The sequence below is a fragment of the Chiloscyllium punctatum genome, chromosome 20, assembly GCF_047496795.1.
Source record: "Chiloscyllium punctatum isolate Juve2018m chromosome 20, sChiPun1.3, whole genome shotgun sequence".
NCBI classification, from domain to species: domain Eukaryota; kingdom Metazoa; phylum Chordata; class Chondrichthyes; order Orectolobiformes; family Hemiscylliidae; genus Chiloscyllium; species Chiloscyllium punctatum.
In genome coordinates, this window is record NC_092758.1 from 74,262,280 (window position 1) to 74,288,335 (window position 26,056).

The following is a 26,056-nucleotide window of genomic DNA, read 5'->3' on the forward strand; positions in this document are numbered from 1 at the left end:
TTTGCTCTTGTTATTTGAAGTATCTCTTCGTTTGTCTTGTGTTCCGTATTCAACTTGGCATCCACATTTCAAAGGCTCCTTTTTCTTCCACAAATGTTTTACTCACAGTAAGATTTCTGAGGCTTAGAGCAAAATGGATAGCATGTAACATTTTATATGTTTTCCCCTGTACAACTTGAGTTTCCTTGAAGTGAACACATCTTTGATCTTCACAAAGTTATTTCTGGCTATCTCTTCTTATAACTTCTGCATCATATCCACCCTCTTTTAAAACATTTATCTAAGTATTTATCAATGTATCTATGCATTTATCTATGTACCTATCTTCCCACTGTGTCACCATTATAAATGCACTAACTGCCACAGTTACCTTGACTATATATCCTCACACCCTGCTCCCTATAAGGTTCAATTCCATTCTCCACGTTTCTGTCTCCATCGCATCTATTCTGCAGGATGCCTCAGACATGTGCACCTTTTTCCTCAACTGAGGATTACCCACTACAGTGGTTGATAAGGCTTTCCACCATATCTTCCCATTTTCTGCACTCTGCCGTCAATCCTTCCCTTCTCTGCCACAGCAACAGCCTCTGCATCTACAAGATCATAAATCACAATTTCTGCCACCTCCAAATGTATGCCACTACCAGATACACATATCCCACTCACTTCCCTTATTTTGCAGGACTCCTCCTCTGTTCTCAACATCTCCTCACAGCAGCTTCCCATGCAATTGTAGAAGGTGCAATACTTTCATCCTCACTATCCAAAACACTGAGACACACCTTCCAGATAAGGAAATAGCAGGAGAACTTAACAAGTACTTTGCGTCAGTTTTCACAGTGGAATATCCTTAATATCCTAAAAATTAAAGGGTATCATGGGGCTGAGTTGAGTATGGTTGCCATTACGAAAGAGATAATGCTAGAAAAATTAAAAAGTCTTAAAATTGATAAATCTCCTGGCCCCGATGGGATACACCCTAGAGTTCTGAGAGAGGTGGCTGAGGAAATAGCAGAGGCATTGGTTGAGATCTTTCAAGAGTCACTGGAGTCAGGAAAGGTCCCGGATGATTGGAAGATGGCTGTTGTAACCCCCTTGTTCAAGAAAGGATCAAGACAAAAGATGGAAAATTATAGGCCAATCAGCTTAACCTTGGTTGTTGGTAAAATTCTAGAATCCATCATTAAGGATGAGGTTTCTAAATTCTTGGAAGAGCAGAGTCTGATTAGAACAAGTCAACATGGATTTAGTAAAGGGAGGTCATGCCTGACAAACCTGTTGGAATTTTTTGAAGAGGTAACAAGTAGGTTAGACCAGGGAAACCCAGTGGATGTGGTCTATCTAGACTTTCAAAAGGCCTTTGATAAGGTGCCACACGGGAGGCTGCTGAGCAAGGTGAGGGCCCATGGTGTTCGAGGTGAGCTGCTGGGATGGATTGAGGATTGGCTGTCTAACAGAAGGCAGAGAGTTGGGATAAAAGGTTCTTTTTCAGAATGGCAGCCGGTGACGAGCGGTGTCACGCAGGGTTCGGTGCTGGGGCCACAGCTGTTCACATTATATATTAATGATTTGGATGAGGGAACCGGGGGCATTCTAGCGAAGTTTGCCGATGATACGAAGTTTGGTGGTCAGGCAGGTAGTACTGAGGAAGTGGGGAGGCTACAGAAGGATCTAGACAGGTTGGGAGAGTGGTCCAGGAAATGGTTGATGGAATTTAATGTGAGCAAGTGCGAGGTCTTGCACTTTGGCAAAAAGAATAAAAGCATGGACTACTTTCTAAATGGTGAGAAAATTAATAAAGCCAAAGCACAAAGGGATCTGGGAGTGCTAGTCGAGGATTCTCTAAAGGTAAACATGCAGGTTGAGTCCGTGATTAAGAAAGCGAATGCAATGTTGTCTCTTATCTCAAGAGGGTTGGAATATAAAAGCAGAGATGTACTACTAAGACTTTATAAAGCTCTGGTTAGGCCCCATTTGGAGTACTGTGTCCAGTTTTGGTCCCCACACCTCAGGAAGGACATACTGGCACTGGAACGTGTCCAGCGGAGATTCACACGGATGATCCCTGGAATGACAGGTCTAGCATATGAGGAACGGCTGAGGATACTGGGATTGTATTCGTTGGAGTTTAGAAGATTAAGGGGAGACTTAATAGAGACGTACAAAATAATACATGGCTTGGAAAAGGTAGATGCTAGGAAATTGTTTCCGTTAGACGAGGAGACTAGGACCCGTGGACACAGCCTTAGAATTAGAGGGGGTCATTTCAGAACAGAAATGCGGAGACATTTCTTCAGCCAGAGAGTGGTGGGCCTGTGGAATTCATTGCCATGGAGTGCAGTGGAAGCCGGGACGCTCAATGTCTTCAAGGCCGAAATTGATAGATTCTTGTTGTCTAGAGGAATTAAGGGCTACGGGGAGAACGTTGGTAAGTGGAGCTGAAATGCGCATCAGCCATGATTGAATGACGGAGTGGACTCGATGGGCCGAATGGCCTTACTTCCACTCCTATGTCTTATGGTCTTATGGTCTAAGCAGTAATTTCTGTGCACTTCATTCAATCAAGCCTGCTATTTTTGCCGCTCATAACGTGGTCTTCTTTGTATTGGGCAGGTGAAACTGTAGTCTTTGCAGAATACCTACATGCTGTCTGCAAAAATGACCCTTGAGCTTCTAGTATTTGAATACTTCAATCTGCCAACCTTTCTCACATAGAGAGGAACCTTGATAATCTGAAGAACACAGGCATGGAGTATTTAGTTCGATTAATCAAATGTCAGATAATCAAATGCCAGATAATCAAGGTTCCTTTGTATAAATATTTTAACATACTTCTACATACATATTGACAATTGTTCATAGATTAAATGGGGAGGCACAGTGGCTCTGTGGTTAGCACTGCTGCCTCACAGCACCAAGGTCCCAGGTTTGATTCCAGCCTTGAGTAACTGTCTGTGTGGAGTTTGCACATTCTCCCAGTGTCTGTGTGGGTTTCCTCTGGGTGCTCCGGTTTCCTCCCACAGTCCAAAGATGTGCATGTCAGGTGAATTGGCCATGCTAAATTGTCCATAGTGTTAGGTGAATTAGTCAAAGGGAAATGGGATTAGGTGGGTTACTCTTTGGAAGCTTGGTGCGGACTGGTTGGGCCAAAGGGCCTGTTTCCACGCTGTAGGGAATCTAATCTAAACGTTCCCTCTTATGTTTCTATTAAAGGTTTAAAGCCAGGCAGTGTTTCACCAATTTCTTTTACAAGTGTGTTATTTCTTTCTAATATAATTTTCAGAAACACTTCAATAAGATTGATTTATTTATTGTCATGTGTACCAAAGATGACTAACTTCTAAATACTTAAAATATGGTAAGTGAAAAATATATCTAACTTGTAAATGAAGCAAATTATCAAAAAGATTTCAGCTTTTAATAATGTATTATATATAATTCCTCAACTTACTGGTAAACTATAGCTTTGATTGATGGTAGGTATTGTATAGCGGACAGCACGTGCATTTGTGACAAATGATGCAATCAGTGCTGCTGTGCCACCAACTAAGAATACTACTCCACTTCCAGCATAGTCCTTAAAAAATGAAACACATAGACAGATAAGTGTATAGAGTCATGCCTGATCTGTGGTGACCTTTAGATTAAATCATTACATGTTGTACCTATTTCTCTCTCTAATGAGAGAACAGTTCTATGGTCTGGTAGGACTATGGCAACTTTACCTTTAGTCATGATTAGTTATTACAAAAATCATTTGACAATGGTAAGTAAAAGCAAAGCACATGAAGCATAACATAATATGAACAAAACACATATTATGGTCCATAGCTGCAGACACAGCCTCATTCTGATTTATAGATATAATGAACTTTTTGACAGCCTTGATCCTCCTCAATTTGAACTGGCCACTGCCACATAAAAAGCTGGTTACTGGATACTGCAGGATTACTAGCTAAGGAGCAGAAAGTCAGGAGAGGCAGTGCATCCCACACCCTAGTAACTTGCTCAATGAAAAGGATTCTTTTTCACATCATCTTTGCTTCATTTGAATCAATGCCCCCTCATTCCTTTACAAATGGAAATAGCTTCATCCTACCTCCTCTATCTAGCAGGATCATAATTTTGAAAACCTCAATCTGATCTCCTTCCAGCCTTCTTCTCTTCTGGAAGAATACCCCTAACATCTTCAATCTATCTTGACAACTTAAGTTTCTCATACCTTGGACCATTCTAGTAAATCACTTCTGCACTCTCTAAAGAGTAATAGAATGCCCACAACGTCCACAGTACTCCAGCTGAGGTCTAACAAGTATCTTATACAAGTTCAACATCATCTCCTTGTACTCTATGCCCTTTTAACAAAGCTTAGAACACTGTGTAGTTAATTTACTGCTCTCTCCATCCCTCCTGCCACCTTCAATGAACTGTGAACATATAACCCAGGTCGCTCTGCACCTGTGCTCCCTTTACAATTGTACCCCAATTTTGTATTGTCTATCAGTGTTTTTTTGACCAAACTGCATCATCTCACACTTTCTGCACTGAACTTCATTTGCCACCTATCTGCCTAATTTACTAACTTATCAGTATCCTTTTGTAATTTCACACTATCCTCCTCACAGTTTACAATTCTTCCAAGTTTAGCGTCATGTACAAACTTTAGAAATTGTCTCCTGCACACTAAGATCTGGATCATTAATGGAAATTAGGAAAAGTAAGAGTTCAAAGACTGACTCCACTACAAACCTTCCTCCAGCCTGAAAAATAATATCAAACATCCCTGCTTAGTATCACTCAGCCAAGTTTGTATCTACATTGCCATGTCTCAGTACCTTGTTAACTTTAAGTGCCAAAAATCAAATGAGGAGATCAAACTATCAGAAGTAGCCGTGAAAAATAACTTAGTCAATGTATTTGAGAACAATACGTTGTAGATCCAACTAGGGATCAGGCTCTTTTAGATCTAGTAATATGTAATTGGGGTGGGAGTGAGAAACTTGGATTGGAAACATCTTTCCTCAACCTAAGTCAGGAATAACAATGATGAACTTAGGGCATGGATCAGTACTTGGAACCATGATATTGTGGCTATAACAGAGACATAGATTTCACGGGAGTAGGAATTGTTGGTGGATGTGTTCCAGTGTTCACCTCTTTTAAAAAGAACGGGGTGGTGGAGGGGGGGGGGGGGTTGCGGTTGAGGAAGGGGAGTAGCATTGTTAATTAGAGAGTGAATCACAGCTGCAGAAAAGGAAATTGTTGAGGAGGGTTTGTCGACTGACTCAGTATGGACGGAAATCAGTAACAGGAAAGGAGCAGTCACTTTATTGGGTGTTTTCTATACACCCCCCCCAATAGCAGCAGGGAGATGGAAGAACAGATTAGACAGCAGATCTTGGAAAAGTGCAGATGTAACAGAGTTGTTTCTATGGGTGACTAAACTTCCAATATTGGTTGGAACCACCTCAGTGCAGGTAGTCTGGATGGAGCCAATTTTGTCAGGTGTGTCCAAGAAGAATTCCTGACTTAATATGTAAATAGGCCAACTAGGAGGAGGCCATATTGGATTTGATACTAGGCAACAAAGCAGGCCAGGTGTCAGCTCTCTTGGTGGGAGAGCATTTCAGTGATAGTGACCACACTGCCCCACCTTCACCATAGCCATGGACAGGGATAGAACAAACAGTATGGGAAGATATTTAGTTGGGGAAGGGGAAATTATACTACTATTAGATAGGAGCTGTGGAATATAAATTGGGAACAATTGTTCTCGGGGAAATGTACAACAGAAATGTGGATGCTGTTTAAGGAGCACTTGTTGTGAGTGTTGGACAACTTTGTCCCCCTGAGATAAGTAAGGAATGTTAAGATGAAGGAACCTTGGGTGACATGAGAAGAGGAGCTTCCCATCACAAGGAAGAAGGAAGCTTACTTAAGGTTGAGGAAAGCAAGGATCTGGCATAAATTTAGAGGTCATTCTCTACAGGGTAGTTAGGAAAGAACTCAAAAATGGACTGAGGAGAGCTAGGAGGGGGCATGAAAAAGCCCTGGTGGGAAGGATTAGGGAAAACCCAAAGGTATTCTACACTTACATGAGGAATAAGAGAATGATCAGAGAGAGGATAGGGCGAATCAGGGACAGTGGAGGGAACTTGTGTTAGGACTCTAAAGAGGTAGGGAAGGCCCTAAATGAGTTTTTTTGCTTCAGTATTCACATGACAGACCTTGTTAATAGTGAGAACACTGTGGATTAGATTAACATGCTTGAACAGATTGACACTTAGGAAGGGGAAGTGCTAGAAATACTAGAAAGTCCCCAGGGCTGGACCAGATATATCCAAGGTTACTATGGGAAGCGAGGAATGAGATTGCTGTGCCTCTGGCGATGATCTTTGCATCCTCACTCTCCACGGGAGTAGTACCGGATGATTGGAGGGAAACAAATGGTGCTCCTCTGTTCAAGAAAGGGAATAGGGAAATCCCTGGGAATTACAGCCCCTGTGGTAAGCAAGGTACTGGAAAGGATTCTGAGAGATAGGATTTATGACTATTTGGAAAAAAATAGCTGATTACAGATAGTCAGCATAGCTTTGTATGGGGCAGATGCAGATCATGCATCACAAGCCTTATTGAGTTTGTTGAGGATGTGATGAGACAAGTTGATAACGTGGTGTGGATGTGGTGTATATGGATTTCAGTAAGGCATTTGATAAGGTTCCCCATGGTAGGCTCATTCAGAAAGTTAGGAGGTATGGGATATAGGGAAATGTGGCTGAATAGACACAGAATTGTCTGGCCGAAAGAAGACAGCGAGTGGTAGTGGATAGAAAGTATGCATGGAGGTCGGTGATCAGTGGTGTCCCACAGAGATCTGTTCTTGGGCCTCTACTCTTTGTAATTTTCATAAATGACTTGGATAAAGAAGTGGAAGGGTGGGTTAGTAAGTTAGCCGATCCCACAGACGTCGGTGGTTTTGTAGATAGTATCAAGGGCTGGTGCAGGCTACAACAAGACATTGACAGGATGCAGAGCTGGGCTGAGAAGTGGCAGATGGAATTCAAACTGGATAAATGCAAAGTGATTAATTTTGGAAGGTCGAAGGGGTAAAGACAGGGTTCTTGGCAGTGTGTAGAAACAGGGTGGATCTTGGGGTCCATGTAAACAGATTCCTCTAAGTTGCCACCCAAATTGATAGTGTTGTTAAGCAAGCATATGGCGTTTGGCTTTTGTTAACAAGAGGGTTGAGTTTAAGAGCTGCGAGGTTTTGCTGCAGCTCTATAAAACCCTGGTGAGACCACACTTGGAATACTGTGTCCAATTCTGGTCACCTCATTACCGGAAGAATATAGATGCTTTAGAGAGGGTGCAGAGGAGATTTACCAGGATGCTGCCTAGAGGGCTTGACTTATGAAAAGAGGTTGAGGAACAACACTGGACAGAAGAAGGAAGAGAGGTGACTTGATGGAGGTGTACGAGATAATGAGAGGCATGGATAAAGTAGATAACCAGAGACTTTTACCCAGGGCTAAAATGGCTGCCATGAGCTGTCATAATTTTAAGGTGATTGGAGGAAGATATAGGGAAAATGTCAGAGGTAAGTCCTTTACGTAGAGAAAGGTGGGTGCATGGAATGCACTGCCATCGGTGGTAGTTGAGTCAAAGACATTAGGAACATTTCAGCGACTGCTGGGCAGGCACATGGACAGCAGTAAATTGAGTGGTGCGTAGGTTAGGTTGATCTTAAATTAAGATGTTTGGCACAACATCATGGGCTGAAGGGCCTGTACTGTGCTACACTGTTCTACATTCTAAGTAAGGGTAAATACATAGAGATGAGCACAGATTGGCTAGAATGGACTCGGAAAGGAGATCAGCAGAAATGAGGCTGAAGAACAATGATAGATGTTTAGAAAAATAGTTCTGCAGCAAAGATACATTCCAGTGAGGAAGGTGGATTCTTGGAAGTAGACAAACCAACAATGGATAAGTAAGGATGTTAAGGATAATATCAAATTGTAAGAAAAAATATACAATGTGGCCAATGTTCGTGGCAAACCAGGGGATTAGGAAACTTTTAACAGCCAAAGGATCACCAAAAAACTATTAAATAGAAACTAAAATCTTTGAGGGTAAACATGCAAGTAATTTAAAACAATAAGAACTTCTTTAAATATATAAACAGGAAGAGAAATTTCAAAGTGAACATAGATATTTCAGAGAATGAGGTTGGGAAATAGTAGGGGGGAAACAAGTAATTCAGGGGATTTGAACAAATGCTTTCCATCAATCTTTCACATAGATTTAACAGAATTCCAAAGATACAAAATCAAGTGATGAAAGTGAGGAAGAAATAAATACAACAACTATTACAGAAGAACAAGTACCAGGGAAACCAATGGGCTGAAGCTTGATTCCGCTGTACCTCAAGAGTTGCACCCAAGGAATTTAAATTGCAGACATAATGGATGCACTTCCAAGAAGAGTGAAATTCTAGGAAACTCCTCAAAAATTAGAAAACTGCAAATGTAACATACTTATTTAAAATGGGAGGGAGACAAAAACAGGTAACTTTAGGCCAATTAGCTTTACATTTGTCACGGGAAAAGGTTAATCATAAAGGTGTAATGGCAGAAATACATAATCTAATCAAACAGAGACAGCATTACTTCATGAAAGAGAAAGTATAGCTGATCAATTTATTGCAATTCATTCAGGAAGTATCAAGCAGGGTATATAAAGTAGAATCAGCGCATTGATTTCTAAAGGTGTTCGAAATGACACTGCACAAGTGTTCATGGTGTTCGAAGCAGTATTTTAGGCCAAATAAAGCAAGGATTAAATGATGAATAGTAGCACCCTAGAAAGCATCGAGGATCAGAGGGTCCTTGGTGCACATGTACATTGGTCCCTTAAGGTATCAGGAGAGGTAGACAAGTATATGGGACACTTGCCTTTTTAGTCAAGGCTCAAGAGCAGGGAGGATATGCTGGAACTGGATAAAACATTGGTTTGGCCACAGCTACAGTATTATGTGTAGTTCTGGAATCCACATTATAGGAAAGGGTACAGAAAAGACTTATCAGGATATTGCCTGAGCTGGAGGGTTTCAGTTACAAAGAGAAATTGGACAGACTGGGATTATTTTCAATAAAGCAAAGAAGATTGAGAGGAGAATAGATAGGGTAGACAAGAAGAATTTTTTTCCCTTGATGGAGGGATCTAGGCCATGGATTTCAGGTAAAGGGCAGAAGGTTTAGATGAGATTTGAGGAAAACATTTTCATTCAAAAGGTGGTGGGAATTTGGAATTCACTACCGGTAAAGGTGGGAGAGGTAGAAACCCTTATAACATCTAAATATTTAGATATGCACACAAGGCTATGGACCAATGTTCCTGAAGAAGGGCTCATGCCCAAAACATTGATTCTCCTGCTCCTTGGATGCTGCCTGACCTGCTGCACTTTTCCAGCAACACATTTTCAGCTATGGACCAATGTTGGAAAGTACAATTAGGTTAGTCAGATGACTGTTTTTGACCATCATGGACGCAATGGGCTGGAAGACGTTTTCTGTGCTGTAGGTCTCTATGAATCTTGGATAAAGAATTGGGCAGTTAATAATTGAGATAAAGGAGGCATTTTCAGGAAGGTAACAAGTGGAATATCACAGGGATCAGTTTTGGGGCCACACTTATTTACAACCTATATTAATTATTTGAAATTGAAACGTGAATGTACTGTCACCAAGTCAGAAGATGGAAGGTATGCACCGTCTTTCTCTTGACCCATAATTCTATCATAATTTTAATTGTTTTACTTGGTTCTTGAAAATATCAAACATATGTTTTTTCGATGTTAGATTTCAAACGAAAAGATCCATCAACTAGGATTTTTTTAATAAACACAAAACAGACTTATTATAAAGGGAATCTAGTCAATGACAATGCAAAACTAGTTATCACAGAATTTGCAGTACGGAAACACTGCATTTTTTCCCCTCTAAATAATTCAAAATACACAGATTTCTCTCTGCAGAGATTCAGTTGGGAAAAGTCACTTTTGATTGATAAGCCTTAGTTTTTGAAGGCAAAATGGCCTAGGTGTGGAGTGTTCAGATGACTGTCTAATATTCTGGCACACAAAGATGCATGTCACCGATTTTTTTCCAATACAACCTGCTGAGAAATTATAGCTTAAGGGTTTTTCTCTGGCACTCTTCAACCTAACAATCACGATTCAGATTGGACAAGGGCTCCAGCTAATAGACTGGACCTATAAAATGGGATTTTGTAAACAGAGAAGCTGGGCTGGGAAGCTCTTCCCTCAGGCTGGCCACCAGTTGAGAATCCAAATAATCTCCAAAGCAGAAGCCGCAACCTGACAATCACAAAGCCAGGAGCTCCTGTTCCTTGGATGCTGCCTGACCTGCTGTGCTTTTCCAGCACCACACTCTCGACTCTGAGCTCCAGCATCTGCAGTCCTCACTTTCTCCCAATCACAAAACCAGACAGGGAATGTGTAGTAAATAAGCAGTTATCCAAAAACATATACTTTTCAAAAAAATGCTGAGTAAAAACTCTTCCACTGTCCTTTCACTTCTTTCATAAGAAGCCAGGTGTTCACAACCCTTCAAACTCATCCACAAAAAATATTTAATATGAAGCCTGCATAACAGTGCTCTTTCACTTTCTTTATTACTTTAAATTTGATCAGTAGCACAAATATTATATGTGGAAATATTTCAAACTGCATTTACAATCAGGGTGTCCTTAAGCTTAATTTAATATATAATACACCCCCAAGATGGTGGCAGCAGCAAGCTAGAAAGTGTTTGGGTTCTGTGTCCATACGCTCCTGTTCACCTGGCCGGCCACATTCTTTGTTCTTTTTTAAAATTCTTCATTTCTCTTTTGTATCAAAGTTTACTACTTCTTTTTTGCAGCTGCAGTGCACCAAGGGAGTCATGAGGGCCTGCTGTGGTGGCAGCACTGTGGTGAATCCGGATATCTGTTTGTCATGGCCATATTGGCTACAGCCTTAACGGAGATTTAATAGTCAGTGGATTTGATCCATTCATCCTAGTGGCGGTGCGGCGGGTTCAGCGGTAGCTTTAGAGGCAGCAGGATTCCAGTTCATTTCTTGTGGCTATGAAGGCAATGTGACAGTTTCAGGCAAAAACTGAAGTGGCAACAGCTTGAGTGACAGCTTCAGCGCCGATGATTTGATGGGTTCAGGCTGTCCCTCCATGCATTGATTTTGGTATCGGCTTCAGCTATGGCAGGGTAGTGGATCCGGTCTGGAAATCCTTACTTTGGCAGTCTCAGGGATGGCTTTGGTAGTGGCATGATGTAGTCACTTAAGAAATCCAGGAGACTTGGAGGGAACAAAAGATGAACTTCTTCCTAACTTTGTCTCAGTTATTTCTTTCTTTAATTTCTGTAATTAAAATGGCGCCAAATTGTGGTGACTTATACATATGATTACATTTTCATAAAATACAAGTGGTGATAAATTGCTATTTTATTATAATTTTTCTTATCACAAGTGGTCAAATGATTCTAGAAATACAAAGGATTTGGAATTTAATATTTTACTTACCTCAACTGGAAGATTTATATTAAAAAGACCTGATTGATGCCAAAAGGACCGAGAAACAATTGGATAAACAAATCCTATAATAAAGCACAATATGAAAATGTAACTATTAGTCAACTTTAAAGTCCTCACAAAGTATTTCATCGTACTGTACATCAAACATGACAGATAGAATATTGCTATTGCACTAACGTTCCTCAAGATGCAACAGCACTTTTGAGCAGGCAATTCCTGTGTTCCTCATGGGTTATGTACACTTCTGTTCTTAGCCCATGATCACATATTTATTGATCCAAACTCAATTTCACTAAAACACTGCGAAATAGAGATGTAATCTCTTTGAGACTGATCTACAAAATGGGGGGTGGGGGGGAGAATTCTTCTCAATAATATGGATCATTCCAAGCTGCTGTGACAAATGCCTGATCAGTCAATTGGATGTCCATTGATGCATCAGGTGTGTAATCAAGGCTTTGTGTAAGGCAACATGCTTATTGCTGTGCTTTTGGAAATGGAAGTTGGCTTTACACAGCATAAGAGGGTATTGGATGATGGATAAGATCTTCCATGCCCTGAAATCTAAGTGCCGCAAACAGCAGTGAGTCAGACCATCATTTCCTAGCTGGCAAAGGTACTCCTTTCTCAGGATATTGCAGTAAAGTTTCCAAATAGCACACCAAATGTCAGAATATAGTAGTATGGCCACTTTGCTATCCACCAACATTCTTTTTCTTTTCATTTGAGCTAGGGTTTGTTCAAGTTATTTTTGCCTTGGACACATCCATTTGCAGAGCCTGGTAAGGAAACCATCCAAATGTTTACCATTAATTTTATTATAATTTTTTTTTCCCCATACACACAGAATCATAGAGTCGTAAAGCATGGAGACAGACTCCATCTATGCCAATTAAGTTTCCCAAACCAAACTAGTTCCACTTGCCTTCACTTAGCCCACATCCCTCTAAATCTTTCATATTTATGTACCTGTCTAAATGTTTTTTTTAAATGTTTTAATTGTACCACCAGCCACCACTTCCCCTGGCAGTTCATTCCACACACAAACCACCCTAAGGCCCCTTTAAAACGCTCTCTTCTCACCTTAAAATATGCCCTCTAGTTTTGAACTCCCATATCCGAGGAAAAAGACCTTTGCGATTTACCTTATCTATGTCCCTCTATGTGACCCCTCAATCTCCCACACAACAGTGAAAAAGTCCGAATACTGATGAAGGGCTTATGCCCGAAATGTCAACTCTCCTGCTCCTTGGGTGTTGCCTGACCTGCTATGCTTTTCCAGTGCCACACCTTTTGACAGTGAAAAGGTCCCAGCCTACCCAGTCTCTTCCTATAACTCAACCCCTCCAGTCTCAGCAACACTTTGTAAATCTTTTCTGAACCTTCTCCAATTTAATAATACCCTTCCTATAACAGGATGACCAGAGCTGCACACAGTACTCCAAAAGTGGTCTCACTAACATACTCTACAACTGCAACATGACATTCCAACTGCTATATTGAATGGTGTGAGCAATGAAGGCAAGTATGCAAAAGCCTTCTTAACCATCCTGTCTACCTGTGATGCAACTTTCAAGAAAGTATGTACCTGAACCCCTAGGTCTTTCTGTTTGATAACACTACCCAGGGCCTATATTAACCAAGTAAGTCCTGCTCTTATTTGTCTTATCAAAATGCTACTTTGCATTTATTGAAATTAAACTCCACCTGTCACTCCTCAGCCCACTGGACCAATTTATCAAGAGTCAATTAATTTAAGATTTAAAGTATTGACTAGATTTTGAACTGGCACAAAGTCAGAGAGCACTGCTATGGGTGTTTATGCCAATTGCCAAGTAAGTTAGAACTGTGAATTGTATTCAATTGTCTTAGTGGGTTCAAATTCCATCTGTTTCTGATTGTGCATACCACATCTGAACAGGCTGATTTAAAAATATCTACAATGGGCTTACTTGGGCCAGACACCTGGTCAAACATTCACAGCACAGATTTTATTTGTTGTACAAAACAGAGTTTAAAATATTGAGAAATACTGCAGTTTTCTTAATTCCAGAGGAAAAAAGTGATTAATATATTTCTACAAAAAAGGATATTAAATGTTAAGTGATCAGTCAATACTCATTCATGCATCTAAGTTTACTAGTTCAGTAGTTCATTGTCATTTACAAGAAAGAGATTTTCAGCTGGTAGGTTATTTATTTTGTACTCTGTAAATGTACAAACTGCATAATCTATCTTGTGTATCAAAAATCCAATATATGCATAACCATAAAAACTGCAGTGTACACTACCTGCCAAAATGTAGCTGGATATAATGTAACCAATTGGTTCTGTCTTTTGAGTAATAGCTCCTGATACAATAGTGGTGACGATGGCACATCTTGCATAATTAAAAAAGAAGTGCGAAAAGTTGACATTTCCAAAAGTAAAGAAATTCTTGCTTCCAATAATTCTTTCTTGATCCCCAAAAGCAAAGGCATAGCCATGTATCCAGTAGGCAAGTAAAGATACAACTACAAAAAAAAGTTTATGATTATATATATTTTTTAAGCGCTGTACACAGAAATAAGTCAGACTATAGTGACTGAAATTAATATTTTTTCTCAAAGTAGCTTGACTATTCTTTAAATATTCAAAGAAATTCCAAGCTTCAATAAATATATTCAACTTGTTGAGACATCCTTCTATTTTACACTGTTTCCCTCCACATCAATAGCCCAAACTTTTTAATTTGTTAATATTTCTTATTGACTTGCAGAGGTCTACAGGTTATCACAACCACGAAACTAGCCATGTGAAAGTTATTAAAGTTATGATGCCTCTGTTTAAAAGTACTAAGACTCTCAAACTTTTAAGTTTTATGCCTTTTCAAAAGCTATAAGGTTGCAATGAACATAACCACAAAATATCATACAATGATAGTATATCCAATTATATTTACTTAATGCAACTTATTTGCCAAATTTGCTGACGCACTGTTTGAAAATGTATAATTGGATAGTATTATCCACAAACAACACCAAGGATCAAATTGTGTAATAAAGCTTGTGTTGTTTCTTCCACTGCAACCATCTTATAAGCTTTGTACTTCCTGCTGATTTACATTGCAGCTGGCTGCAGCCCACTGCTCAACAAGGTGTTTGAATTATTGTGTGCATCAACAAGCAGTCCATGATTATACAAAGTAGTATCAGTTAAAGTTAGTCTGAACTATTTAAAACCAATTGGCATCTCCTGAAGGAGTTGCATTCTGGCTGAAATAGATACTGAAATTGGCAAGGTAAGACATTCTGTGCATAGACAGTACTAACTAATGGTGTAACAAAGGAGAGAGCAAACTTCAAGATTTCAATTTGTACTTGGAGGCCTTGATCCAGAAGAGGGGCAAGAGTTGCCCTAAACTAACAGAGTGAAGGTCATCCTGACAACCACTGTAAGAACCCTTAGGTCCTCAGCAAAAACTGCTTAATGACATCACATAAGTGGTTGAATTCATCTTCAAATATAATAAACTTTGTTTTCACCTGAACGTTATTGACTGGCACTCAATAAACTGGCAAAAATTATATACCTTAAACATCATGATGTCAGAGAATTTTTTTTTAAAACTCAAAATCTTTCTTTATTTTAATCATAAGTCTTGTCCATCTTTTACATGTTTATGCACTGCTGGTAGCCTGTGTGTATTATTCTTCTTGAACACAATTGGTTTCTGACTCCTCAGAATAGAACTGGTATGTCGAACTGCAGACACGCAAAGATCCTTTCGGTACTTGTCTCGGATAGCACTGCTTTTCTTGTTATAATTTCTTCATAGGATATTGCTAGCTTGTGTTGACTTGCTTGCTTTTTGAAGACAACCACCGCTCCTTACCCATCAGCTGCTGTCTCTATACCTACAGTTCTGTGGTGAATAAATCCATTGAAAGAGAAAGAGTTTCTAGACTTCAGATTGTTGGACTCAGTGCTGTAGATAGGCTGGTTCCTTTTAATCAGGAAACTGGACAGATTCTAGATGATCATCTACTGACAGTGAACTGAAAATCTCCCCACTGTAAATAAATTCTAACAGTGATGTGTATACCTCCTCCAATACATTTCTATTACTTACGATGTGTTTTTAATATTAACTTTAGGAGGTGTGTTGATGTTTTTACATGGATTTTGTGAGGGATGTTGATGCCTCGAAGCTTCACTCTGTCAGAGTAGCCGGGTTATGATCAACCGGCACATTCCTAGTCTCAGAGATGCTGGTTAATTAAAAAAAAATTGTTCTATCATATCCTCAACACCAAGCCATTAGCTTTACACTGCTCAGTTCACAACCTTCATTCACTCACCTACCAATAATCTCCGTCAACCAAGACAGATAGCTTACATTCATGGCTTTGCCTGAACGTCTCACGTTACATTTCACAGCCTGTACATTTTGCCACTTTATTCAACCACATCATGCGCATTAATCAAATTCCTTTTTTCTTTCAGGGCAAAATAGTCCATAAATGGAGACAGCTGAAGACAAGGACAGTTGCATGTCCTTACGCCAACTGAGGGAATAGTATCTCGATCACTAGCAAGGTCTTAACTGTGGCAGTGGTCAGAGGTGAGGCTGAAATCATCGATGATATCTGCATGCTCATCCCTAATTCTATTTCATATCCATTTTGCCTCTCAACTCTCAATCTTCTGGATATAAAATAGCCCCTATGGCTGCATTCTTCCTTTGTGGGAACCCGATTCATTTTAGTTATAGAGGTTTACAACACAGAAGAGGCCCTTTGGCATATAGAGTCTGTAAAGACACCTCGTTATTCTAATCCCATTTTCCAGCACTTGGTCTATATCCTTATATGCCTTGGCACTGCAAGTGCACATGTAAGTATTTAAAGGTAATGAGGGTTTCTAGCCCTACCAACCTTACACGAAGTGAAGTCCAGATTCCCCTCACCTTCTGAGAGACAGAACATTTTCCTCATATTCTCTCTCAACCTCCTGACTCTTACCTGGTCATTGAGTTGTCTGCCAAGGGGAAATGTTTCTCCCTATTTACAGCCCTCTAATTCTGTACATCTCAATTATGTCCACCCCAGTCTCCTCTGCTCCGAATAAACTACCCAGTCTACCCAATTTCTTTTCATAACTAAACATTTCCAGCACTACCACATCACTCCAATACTCTACCTGTGGATAAATCAATGCTTTATACAATTCCATTCCAACCTCTCTTAAACTTCATGCCTCTGCAATTAAAGGCAAGTATACAATATGCCTTAACCCAGCTGTACTGCTAATCTAAGGGACCAGTGAACAGGCATACAAGTTCCCTCTGATCTAATTGCCCATCTAACATGAAAAGCTTTAAGAGAAATCTCTGAGAAGGCACCATTCATTTAAAAAGTCTTTTGACAGCTAAAAATATTCTCAGTGAAAAGAAAGAAGATTACCCAGGAGAAGACAGTAGATTCAGTAGATTTGTGGGCGGCACAGTGGCACAGTGGTTAGCACTGCTGCCTCACAGCGCCAGAGACCCGGGTTCAATTCCCGCCTCAGGTGACTCTCTGTGTGGAGTTTGCACATCCTCCCAGTGTCTGCGTGGGTTTCCTCTGGGTGCTCCGGTTTCCTCCCACACTACAAAGATGTGCAGGTCAGGTGAATTGGCCATACTAAATTGCCCGTAGTGTTAGGTAAGGGGTAGATGTAGGTATATGGGTGGGTTGCGCTTCGGCGGGACGGTGTGGACTTGTTGGGCCGAAGGGCCTGTTTCCACACTGTAAGTAATCTAATCTAATCTAATTCAGGAAAAAGAGGAAAGAAGGCTGAAGGAAGAAGACCATCTCTATGGACTTTAGGAGATTAAGTGCTAACTTACCATTATTATTAATTGTGTTATTGGAACAACATATTAATATAATTGTGGTCAACTAAGCAATAACAATTAGTTAGGGGAAAGAGTGTTCAGTTCATCAATAATTTTGTTAATATTTACTGTTAAAGGTTAAATAAATAAATTATTACTTCTTAGTTATATGGTGGATATCAGGGATCTTCTTTCATTCACACATTTTTAAACAGATGACAAGGCCAGGTGATCTTCTCTGGACATTTTAGTTTAATTAGCAGAGGGGTTCAACCTCCATGTTGTGACATATTCCACTGCTTCCAGGATCCTACCATTCAGTGTACCTATAGTGTCAACTAGTGAAGACAGACTTTTTGAATCTATCGCAGGAACAGTGCAGGAGGCGGCTGGTGTTCTCCAGGAAGCCTTTAGTAGATCTTTGCAACTACCTGCAACAGAATCTAAAGCCAGAATTTTACATCATTTGATTCTAATTTGCTTCTCCTGAGATCAGTTAACTCATTTAGCTCAAAGGCTAGTTTGTGAAGATAACAGCATAGGTTTAATTCCCGCAGTGGCTGAGGTTACCATAAAGGTCGCACCTTGTCAATCTTTCCCCCTACATGAGGTGTGATGACTGTCAGGACCACCAGCAGTTGTCTCTCTTTAATAAGACAGCAGTTCTGTGGTCTTCTCGGATTAAGGTGATTTTATTCCTCCTGGAAATTTTATCTCCTGACCAGGTGGTATGGGCAGTGTTGCCTGCTGCTCATGAAACCATGAGTTATAATATCTATGTGGCTGACGACTTCTGGTGCTCTCACTTGCATGTGTCCCACTGCTGACTGCTACAATCTAACTGATGCCAGGAATCTGACCTATCTGACTTGTTGGCACCAGGGACATGAGTAACACAGACTCTACACAGGAGTAAGCCATCATTCTTGTACTTCTCCAATGATCCTGCCTGGGTCAGTGGTGTCCAAGGCTTCTTGCTCTGCTTGTGGGAAACAATGATGATAATCCCTTCTGCATCTTGTTTCTCTCCCTTCATTATATGCTGCTGCAAGAAAGGGCCTAAATTGGTGATTGTGTTCTAAAGGTGAATTAAACAAGTGTATATCATAGATGTTTGAGCAGCATCGAAGCAATACTATTGGAACAATCATGGATAGATATTAAAGGAAAATATGTATGATATTATGAAGTGGGAGTATTGAAAGTAATTCATGGCCATTGAAGTGGCATATGTAAAAGGTTAGTGGTGCAACTGTCAAGCATAATAAGTTCAAAGGAAGAGATGGGTGTATTTTAAAGTGAGCCAAGAGCTGTTTTGTGTGACACATTAGACATAATGGAAAGGATGCAATACTTCCTTATCGTAAGATAAACATTGGATGGTGTTGGTGAGAGAGATGAAGAGGAGTACTCAACTTTCCTTACTTGAGAGTTCATTGAACCGCCAACTACTGAAGTCAGGTCTTGAGAGGCTGTTGACACTTTACTTCTCAACCACCTCTTGTGGCCTGCTCAAAGGCAGCCGAGATAATCTTGTTGGGGATAAATGCTTCCCAGCTGGCCCTAATTAATTCCTCACAGTTTCTGGAGACAATAGTGAAGTTCAGGATGAAGGTATTGACGAAGCCAGCTCTGAGACCAATCTTTGCAGCCAACATGCTTCCCAGTTGTTTGATGAATGATGGAAGCACATGATGCAAACTCATTTTAAAGAAATTGCATTCCCATTCCATCTACAATGAGGATACACATCAGAAATTTCAGAGACATGGAAGCAGGCAGGACTGCAGCCTATTCTTCAAAATGTTAATAAGACCTTTATCCCTCAGCAGAAAATTCAAAATGTTGTCATAATCCCAGGATTCAAAAGTGAATATGAAATGACCATAAGAAATCATGACTTGATGTGCTAACAATCACTCCCATTGATGGAATAGCTGTTTTGATTGAAATAATTTATCTATACTCCAAGAATATGGACTGCTTCATAAAAAGTTAAACAAGAACACAAATGATCAGAACATCACTCTTGATACTTCAAATAAAAAATACTTACACGTATCTACCACATTTTTAAACAGAATAGCAATAGTACTTTGCGCTGGTGATCTCCCAACTTCATAGCAAGTTAATCCAATTTTCATAACTGCAATGAGTGAAACAAAGCATTTAATTTTACATTAATAATATTGCCATTGATTCTTTCTGAAATCCCAATTTATATGTAGATACTAGAGTTTAAAGTATCTAAAAGAGTTCAAGTGCCAATATTGGCAATTCTAACAAATAGCTAACATGGGAATCACTGACAAAAACATTCAATAACTGAGCCATATTGAGCAGACAGAATCATCTACTTACAGAATATGAGTGGATGTCTAGAGCATTTCTGGATCTTGACCCTGCTCTGACGTGTCAGGGCACCTTCATGTGAGATCTCCCCAAAGTGTGGAAGACCCTGTAGACTGTAAGCCCAATGAGATGTTTCAGCCTGAGGGCAACGGTCTTACTGCCAGATCTGCAACCTGACATTGTCAGAGAGGCGATGCAAGGACATCCCCATCTTAAAATACCCTCCAAACAAATTTAGTTGATAAATGTCTGGCTATAACATCTGAAAGACACCTACTTTGGAGGGAAATTTTCTTCTCTGGAAGGTGCAAGTCTGCAGCTAGCCCAATTAAGTGATTATTAAGTGACTATTAAGTGATGGTGGGATCACAGAGCAGGCAGTGGCTCTGACACCTGGCTAGCTTCACAACCAAGCACTCAGTTAAATGCCAGCCACCCAATCTGCTTTTCATCCCAAAACCTAGTCCGTTTTCATCCCACACATTCATCCACTTACTACTCAATCCATTCATGAACCTTCAACCATCACTGGACATTTAACTTGCCCGAATATGGCAGCTAGTACTCAAAAAAAAGAGCTGTATCCTCTCTTTCCCTGAAACTGTTCTACTGTAATTGAGTTTCCTGAGAAACATTACACTGTGCATTTCTTCTTCAGAATGGAGTACAGTAGTTGAGCGGTTTTGCTAAAACTATACATGCATTAGTTAGATCACATAGAATACTGTGAATAGTTCAGAGCCCCTTATCTAATGGGAAGTACGCTGGCATTGGAAACAGCCCAGTTCATTCACTAGGTTGATACCAAGTTTGGAAGAACTGTCTTGTGAGAAGCAGTTGGATAGTTTGGACCTGTTCCCAATAGAATATATAAGAATACAAGGCAACCTTGTTGAAACATATAAGAATCTTACAGGACTTGACAAAGTATTTGTGGAAAAGTTGTTTCCTCTTGTGAGAGAGTCGAGGACCAGAAGATATAATCTCAGAATAAGGATCAAACATTCAAGACGTAGATGAAATGGAATTTCCACTCTCGGAGGAATGTAAATCTGTGGAATTGTTTATATGAGAGGGCTGTCAAGGCTGGATCATTCAATGCTGAGATATACATTCAGAGATGAAACTGACAGATTTTTAAGTTAAAAATCACATTACACCAGGTTATAGTCCAACAAGTTTACTTGGAAGCACTAGCTTTCAGAGCACTGCTCCTTCATCAGGTGTTGTGAAGTATAAGATCGTAAGACTTAGAATTTATAGCAAAAGTTTACAATGCGATGTAACTGAAATTATATGTTGAAAATGTCCGAGATTGTTTGTTAAATCTCTCATCTTTTAGAATGAACATATCATTTTCAGTTCTTTCATATATAAATTGCAGAACTTTTTAAAACTTGTGTTCTCGAGTGAACTTTAACTATTGGTGTCATGTCGGCCTAGATAATGTATTTAAGGTGTGAGCTGTCCTGTGCCACAAAGTTCAGACCGATTCTAACCTAAAGAATGGATTTACAGGATCTTACATGGATTCATGCAGTTTTTGAGCAAAATAAAATGTAATTCTGCTAATACAAATTCACCCCACAAACTCATGTGTGTGTGTCCACAAGTATGTGTGTGTGTGTGTGTGTGTGGGGGGGGGGGGGGGGGGGGGGGATGAGTGCTGTGTGTGTGTGTGTGTGCGCACAAGAGAGCGCAAGTGTAAAGGGTATAAGTCTGTGAGAGGGTGCGGGTGTGCTTGAGAGTGTGGGAATGTATGTGTCAGCATGTGAGAGAGACCAGAATTTTTTGTGTGTGTGTGTGTGTGTGTGTGTGCGCGCGCGCGCGCACGCGCCGGTGTAGTGGGGTCACCTACAGTGTGACATGAACCCAAGGTCCCAGCTGAGGCCATCTCCATGGGTACCGAACTTGGCTAGCAGCCTCTGCTCAGCCACTTTGCATTGTCCCGAAGTGTTCGCCAGCTGTGAGGGAAGACTTCTGTCTGTTGATTGTTGTGCGGTGTCTATTCATCCGTTGCCGTAGTTTCTGCTTGGTCTCGCCAATGTACCATCCTCATTGGCTGAGTTGCGTGGAGTACCTGCTACGTATATGGTGGTAGTTGTCCACATGTGTAATGGTGTATCCCTGTCGACATTCTGACACATCTTGCAGCATCTACCATGACAACGTTGTATGGTGTTGTCCTGAAAGCCAGGCAGTTTGCTACGAACAATGAGTTTTTTATGGCTGTTTAAAGGTGAGAAGTGGAGGCGTGGGGAAGGTCTTAGTGACGTGCTCATCCTCATTGATAAGGTGTTGCAGGCTGCGAAGAACACGGTGTAGTTTTTCGGCTCCTGGACAATGAAGGGTAGCCTGTCGGTTGCAGCTTGTGTCTGTCTCCTGAGGTCATTACTGTTTCTTGCCGTGGCACATCGGAATTGGCAGTCGATGAATTGAGCATCGCACCCTGTCCTTATGAGGGTGTCCTTGAATACTTCCAGATGCCTATCAGGTTCCTCCTCATCTGAATAGAATCTGTGTATGCGTAAGGCTTGTCCATAGGGGCTTACGTTTTAATATGTTTCGGGTGGAAGCTGGAGAAGTGTAGCATTATGAGGTTATCCGTGGATTTGCGGTAGAGTGAGGTGCTGAGATGCCCATCCTTGATGGAGATGCATGTGCCCAAGAATGAGAGATATTTAGAGAGTAGTCCATGGTGAGTGCGATAGTGGGACGAAACTTGTTGATATCACTGTGTAGTATTTTCAGTGACTCCTTGCCATGTATCCCAGAGGAAGAAAATGTTGTCAATATACCTGGTGTATGGTGGTTGGAGGTCCTGCGTAGATAAGAAGTCTTGTTCGAACCTGTACATGAAAATGTTGGCATACTGGATTGCAAATTTGGTCCTCATGGCTGTTCCATGTGCCTGGATGAAGAACTGCTTGTCAAAGGTGAAAATGTTTTGGTTGAGGATAAAGCGTATCAGTTGTAGGATGGTGCTCGGAGATTGGTAGTTGTTGGTATTGAGTACTGAGGCTGTTGCTGCAATGCCGTCAATGTAGGGGAAGATGGTGTAGAGTGCTGAAATGTCCATTATGATGAGGAATGTTGCCGGTTCGACTGGTCCTAAACTTCTGTAAGAAATCTGTAGTATCGCAACAGAAGCTGGGGGTCCCCTGTACAATAGATTCAGGATGTCTTCGACATTGCCAGAGAGGTTCTCACAGAGGGTCCCACTGCCTAGTAGAATGGACGTCCTGGGGTGTTGGCTTTGTGTATCTTCCGAAGACAGTAGAAGTTACGTACACGAGAAGTACGTGAGATGAGGGTGCGTAGGGAACTCTGAAGGACTGGATCCAAAGTCCTGATCAATGTGTTTAGTTCACGGGTGTGCTGTTTGATCAACTCGGCCAGTAGTTGCCTGTAGTGTTCATGGTTATTCAGTTGTCGGTACACTTCCTTGCATAATCTGTTTTATTCTGAATGACGATAGCTCCTCTTTTATCTGCTGGTTTGATGACAATGTTGTGATTGGTTTTGAGAGCATTGATGGCATTGCATTGTGATCGGGTGATGGTTTGCTCTACCTTAAGGGTGCAACTGATGAATCTGGCATTTATGTATTTTCTGACAGTTCGAGCAGACAGGTCAAACCCAGGGCAGCGGCCCTCCAGTGGGGTCCAAGTTGACTCCTTCTTTGGTCGCTCCTCTATGGATCCCTGTGATGACTGCTCCAGTGTCTTGGTGGGCTTACTGCTGGTATCTTGAAAGAATTCCCGTAGTCTCATTTGGCTGATGGATTCCTCCATGCCTGCTGCAAAAACCATGGGGTCCACCTGGAAGTACTCAAGGACACCCTCACAAGAACGAGGTACGATGTTCAACTCATCAACTGCCAGTTCTGATGTGCCACAACCAACTGATGAAGGAGCAGCACTCTGAAAGCTCCAAATAAACTTGTTGGACTATAACCTAGTGTTGTTTGATTTTTAACTTTGTACACCTCTGTCCAACACCGGCATCTCCAAATTATGACTGATTTTAAACAGTCAGGAAATCAAGGATTATAGGGAGTAGGCAACGAAGTGGAATTGAGGATTATCACATCAGTCAAGATCTCAATGAATTGCAAAGATTGATGGGCTGAATAGCCTACTTCTGCTAATGTGTCTTTTGGTCTTATTAAGATTACAAAAAAATGCTTAATAGTGCAGGTCAAGAAAATCTTTGTTGGCCACTTCTAATGTTATTTACAGTTATGAAATTTAAAATGAAATAAGCTGAAGTGCTACACGGCATTCCAAGCTACAGAGGAAGTACCACTGCAAGAACAGCACCTCGTTTTTCGGCTGGGGACCCTGCAGCCTTCCAGGCTCAATATCGAGTTGAATAATGTTAGGGCTTGAGCTCTCCCATGTCCTTAACCCCAACCCCACACAACCGGTCTTGCTATCACACAGTCTGCTATTACTCACCACCCCTTGTTCGCCACTAATAGTTGATAAAAACAATGACTGCAGATGCTGGAAACCAGATTCTGGATTAGAGGTGCTGGAAAAGCACAGCAGTTCAGGCAGCATCCAAGGAGCAGTAGAACCGATGTTTTGGGCAAAAGCCCTTCACTTCCCATGTACAGCCATTCACTCTCCTCACAATTTTTTTCTCAATTGAAATTTTGATCTCCTGAGGTACATTTTTTAAATTCCATGTTGACAAAAATGTCAACCATTGCCATCATGTATCACAAAATTTAAAACTTGCTGCTGTTATTTTATATTCATTAAATTCATTGAAAGCACACAACCAACATTGCATAGTTATAAGAACTAAATGGCAAAAGTAACGTCTGAAATGGGAAAACTCGCCATCATTTTCCAACTGGAAAGACAACAAGATTAGGTGGCAAAGATTGAATAAGTGGAGATATTGCACACATCATACCCAGATGGGGATCAGGGACTTCATACCTTAGGTAACAGTATGAGTTTGCATTCAATTGATGTTCAGATAGCATCTAACACAAAGACATCATGGTGTATGTCAAATGTCATCATTCAAGAAATAGCCTTCATACTCTGATGACCAAAAATACCCACATCATCCAAAGTAGAAGAGTTGCTGAAAAAATGGTCTATCTAATGAGTATTCCTCCAAGAGCACAGGTAAACCAAATTACCTCAATCTCTGCCCAAAGCTTAATCACCACATTCAAGTCAGTTCAATGGACTTCTGTTGCACTCTTCTAAGGTAAATACATCTAAAGAGACCAAAACTGTACACAGTGCTCCAGCTTTGTATGAGTGACCATTACATATGAAAAGGAACAAGTGCTTGAAACAATGGGGAGAATTTTAAGTCGGAGGAACATGTAGATTTTATCAGGTTTAATAAAAATGCAAACCATCACAAAGTCAGTTCAAACCCACTGAACCACGCATGTAACTCAAATCTGTTAGACTGACTTTCACAACTCCCTCAAGGGAAGGACCCATCCCTCTGAACATGCTAATTCCTCAAGTGAAGCTGCAATGTGATTTATTTTTAAAATCTGAAAGTAGTATTGCTTCATTGGTTTCCTAGGCTTCCTAAAACTTGCCATTGAAAGTAAAAATACTTAATATTCAGACCTGCTTTCTCATCTGGTAGCAAAGTAAATGAAAATGGGACTGAGGCTAGTTATAAGGGAACTGCAACCACCATAATGAATGGACAACAGGATGGAGAAAGTTGCATATCAAGGCTTCAATGATCTGTATAATACAATTATAACTGCATGCTGATTAATAAAAAAGCACATAGAGCCAGAACTCAATTTTACTTGACAATCTATTCATGTATCATAATGCCATCGTGCCACCATAAGTTTAGCTGCTTTCAACTATGTCACAAGTATCCATTCTCACGTTACACTTACATTGATAGATGCAGAGCTTCTGCAAGATGGAAAATCATTACAGTGTGCAATTATTGCCAAACATCACCAGCTAACCACATCACTGGGGGAAAATTGAGAACTTGGAGCAAATTTTGAAAAAGCGCAGTTTGACACACACAGGAAGCTTGCTTATACTGTAGGGTATTACCATGAATTGTATTAACTGTATCGATTTCTCAACAGCAAGATGTCGAATTCTCAACAGGAAGAATGTATAATACATTGGATAGAGTAACAATGATAAATTGTGCAAAGATGAAGTATGAGTGAATGATTTGAATAACTGGATGTCTATACAAAAGAAGAATCATGA

General features: G+C 40.6%; 1 protein-coding gene across 1 annotated transcript in view; it reads right to left on the reverse strand.

Moving 5' to 3' along the window:
- Positions 1-26,056, reverse strand: part of LOC140492197 (putative ammonium transporter 1) — a 128,796-nt gene that overhangs the window by 78,378 nt on the left and 24,362 nt on the right. The window contains exons 2-4 of the mRNA XM_072591073.1: positions 19,528-19,617; positions 13,906-14,127; positions 11,603-11,676 (exon numbers count right to left, since the gene is read on the reverse strand). Of these exons, the coding sequence (XP_072447174.1) occupies positions 11,603-11,676; positions 13,906-14,127; positions 19,528-19,617 (386 nt within the window). The remainder of the gene's footprint in view (positions 1-11,602; positions 11,677-13,905; positions 14,128-19,527; positions 19,618-26,056) is intronic.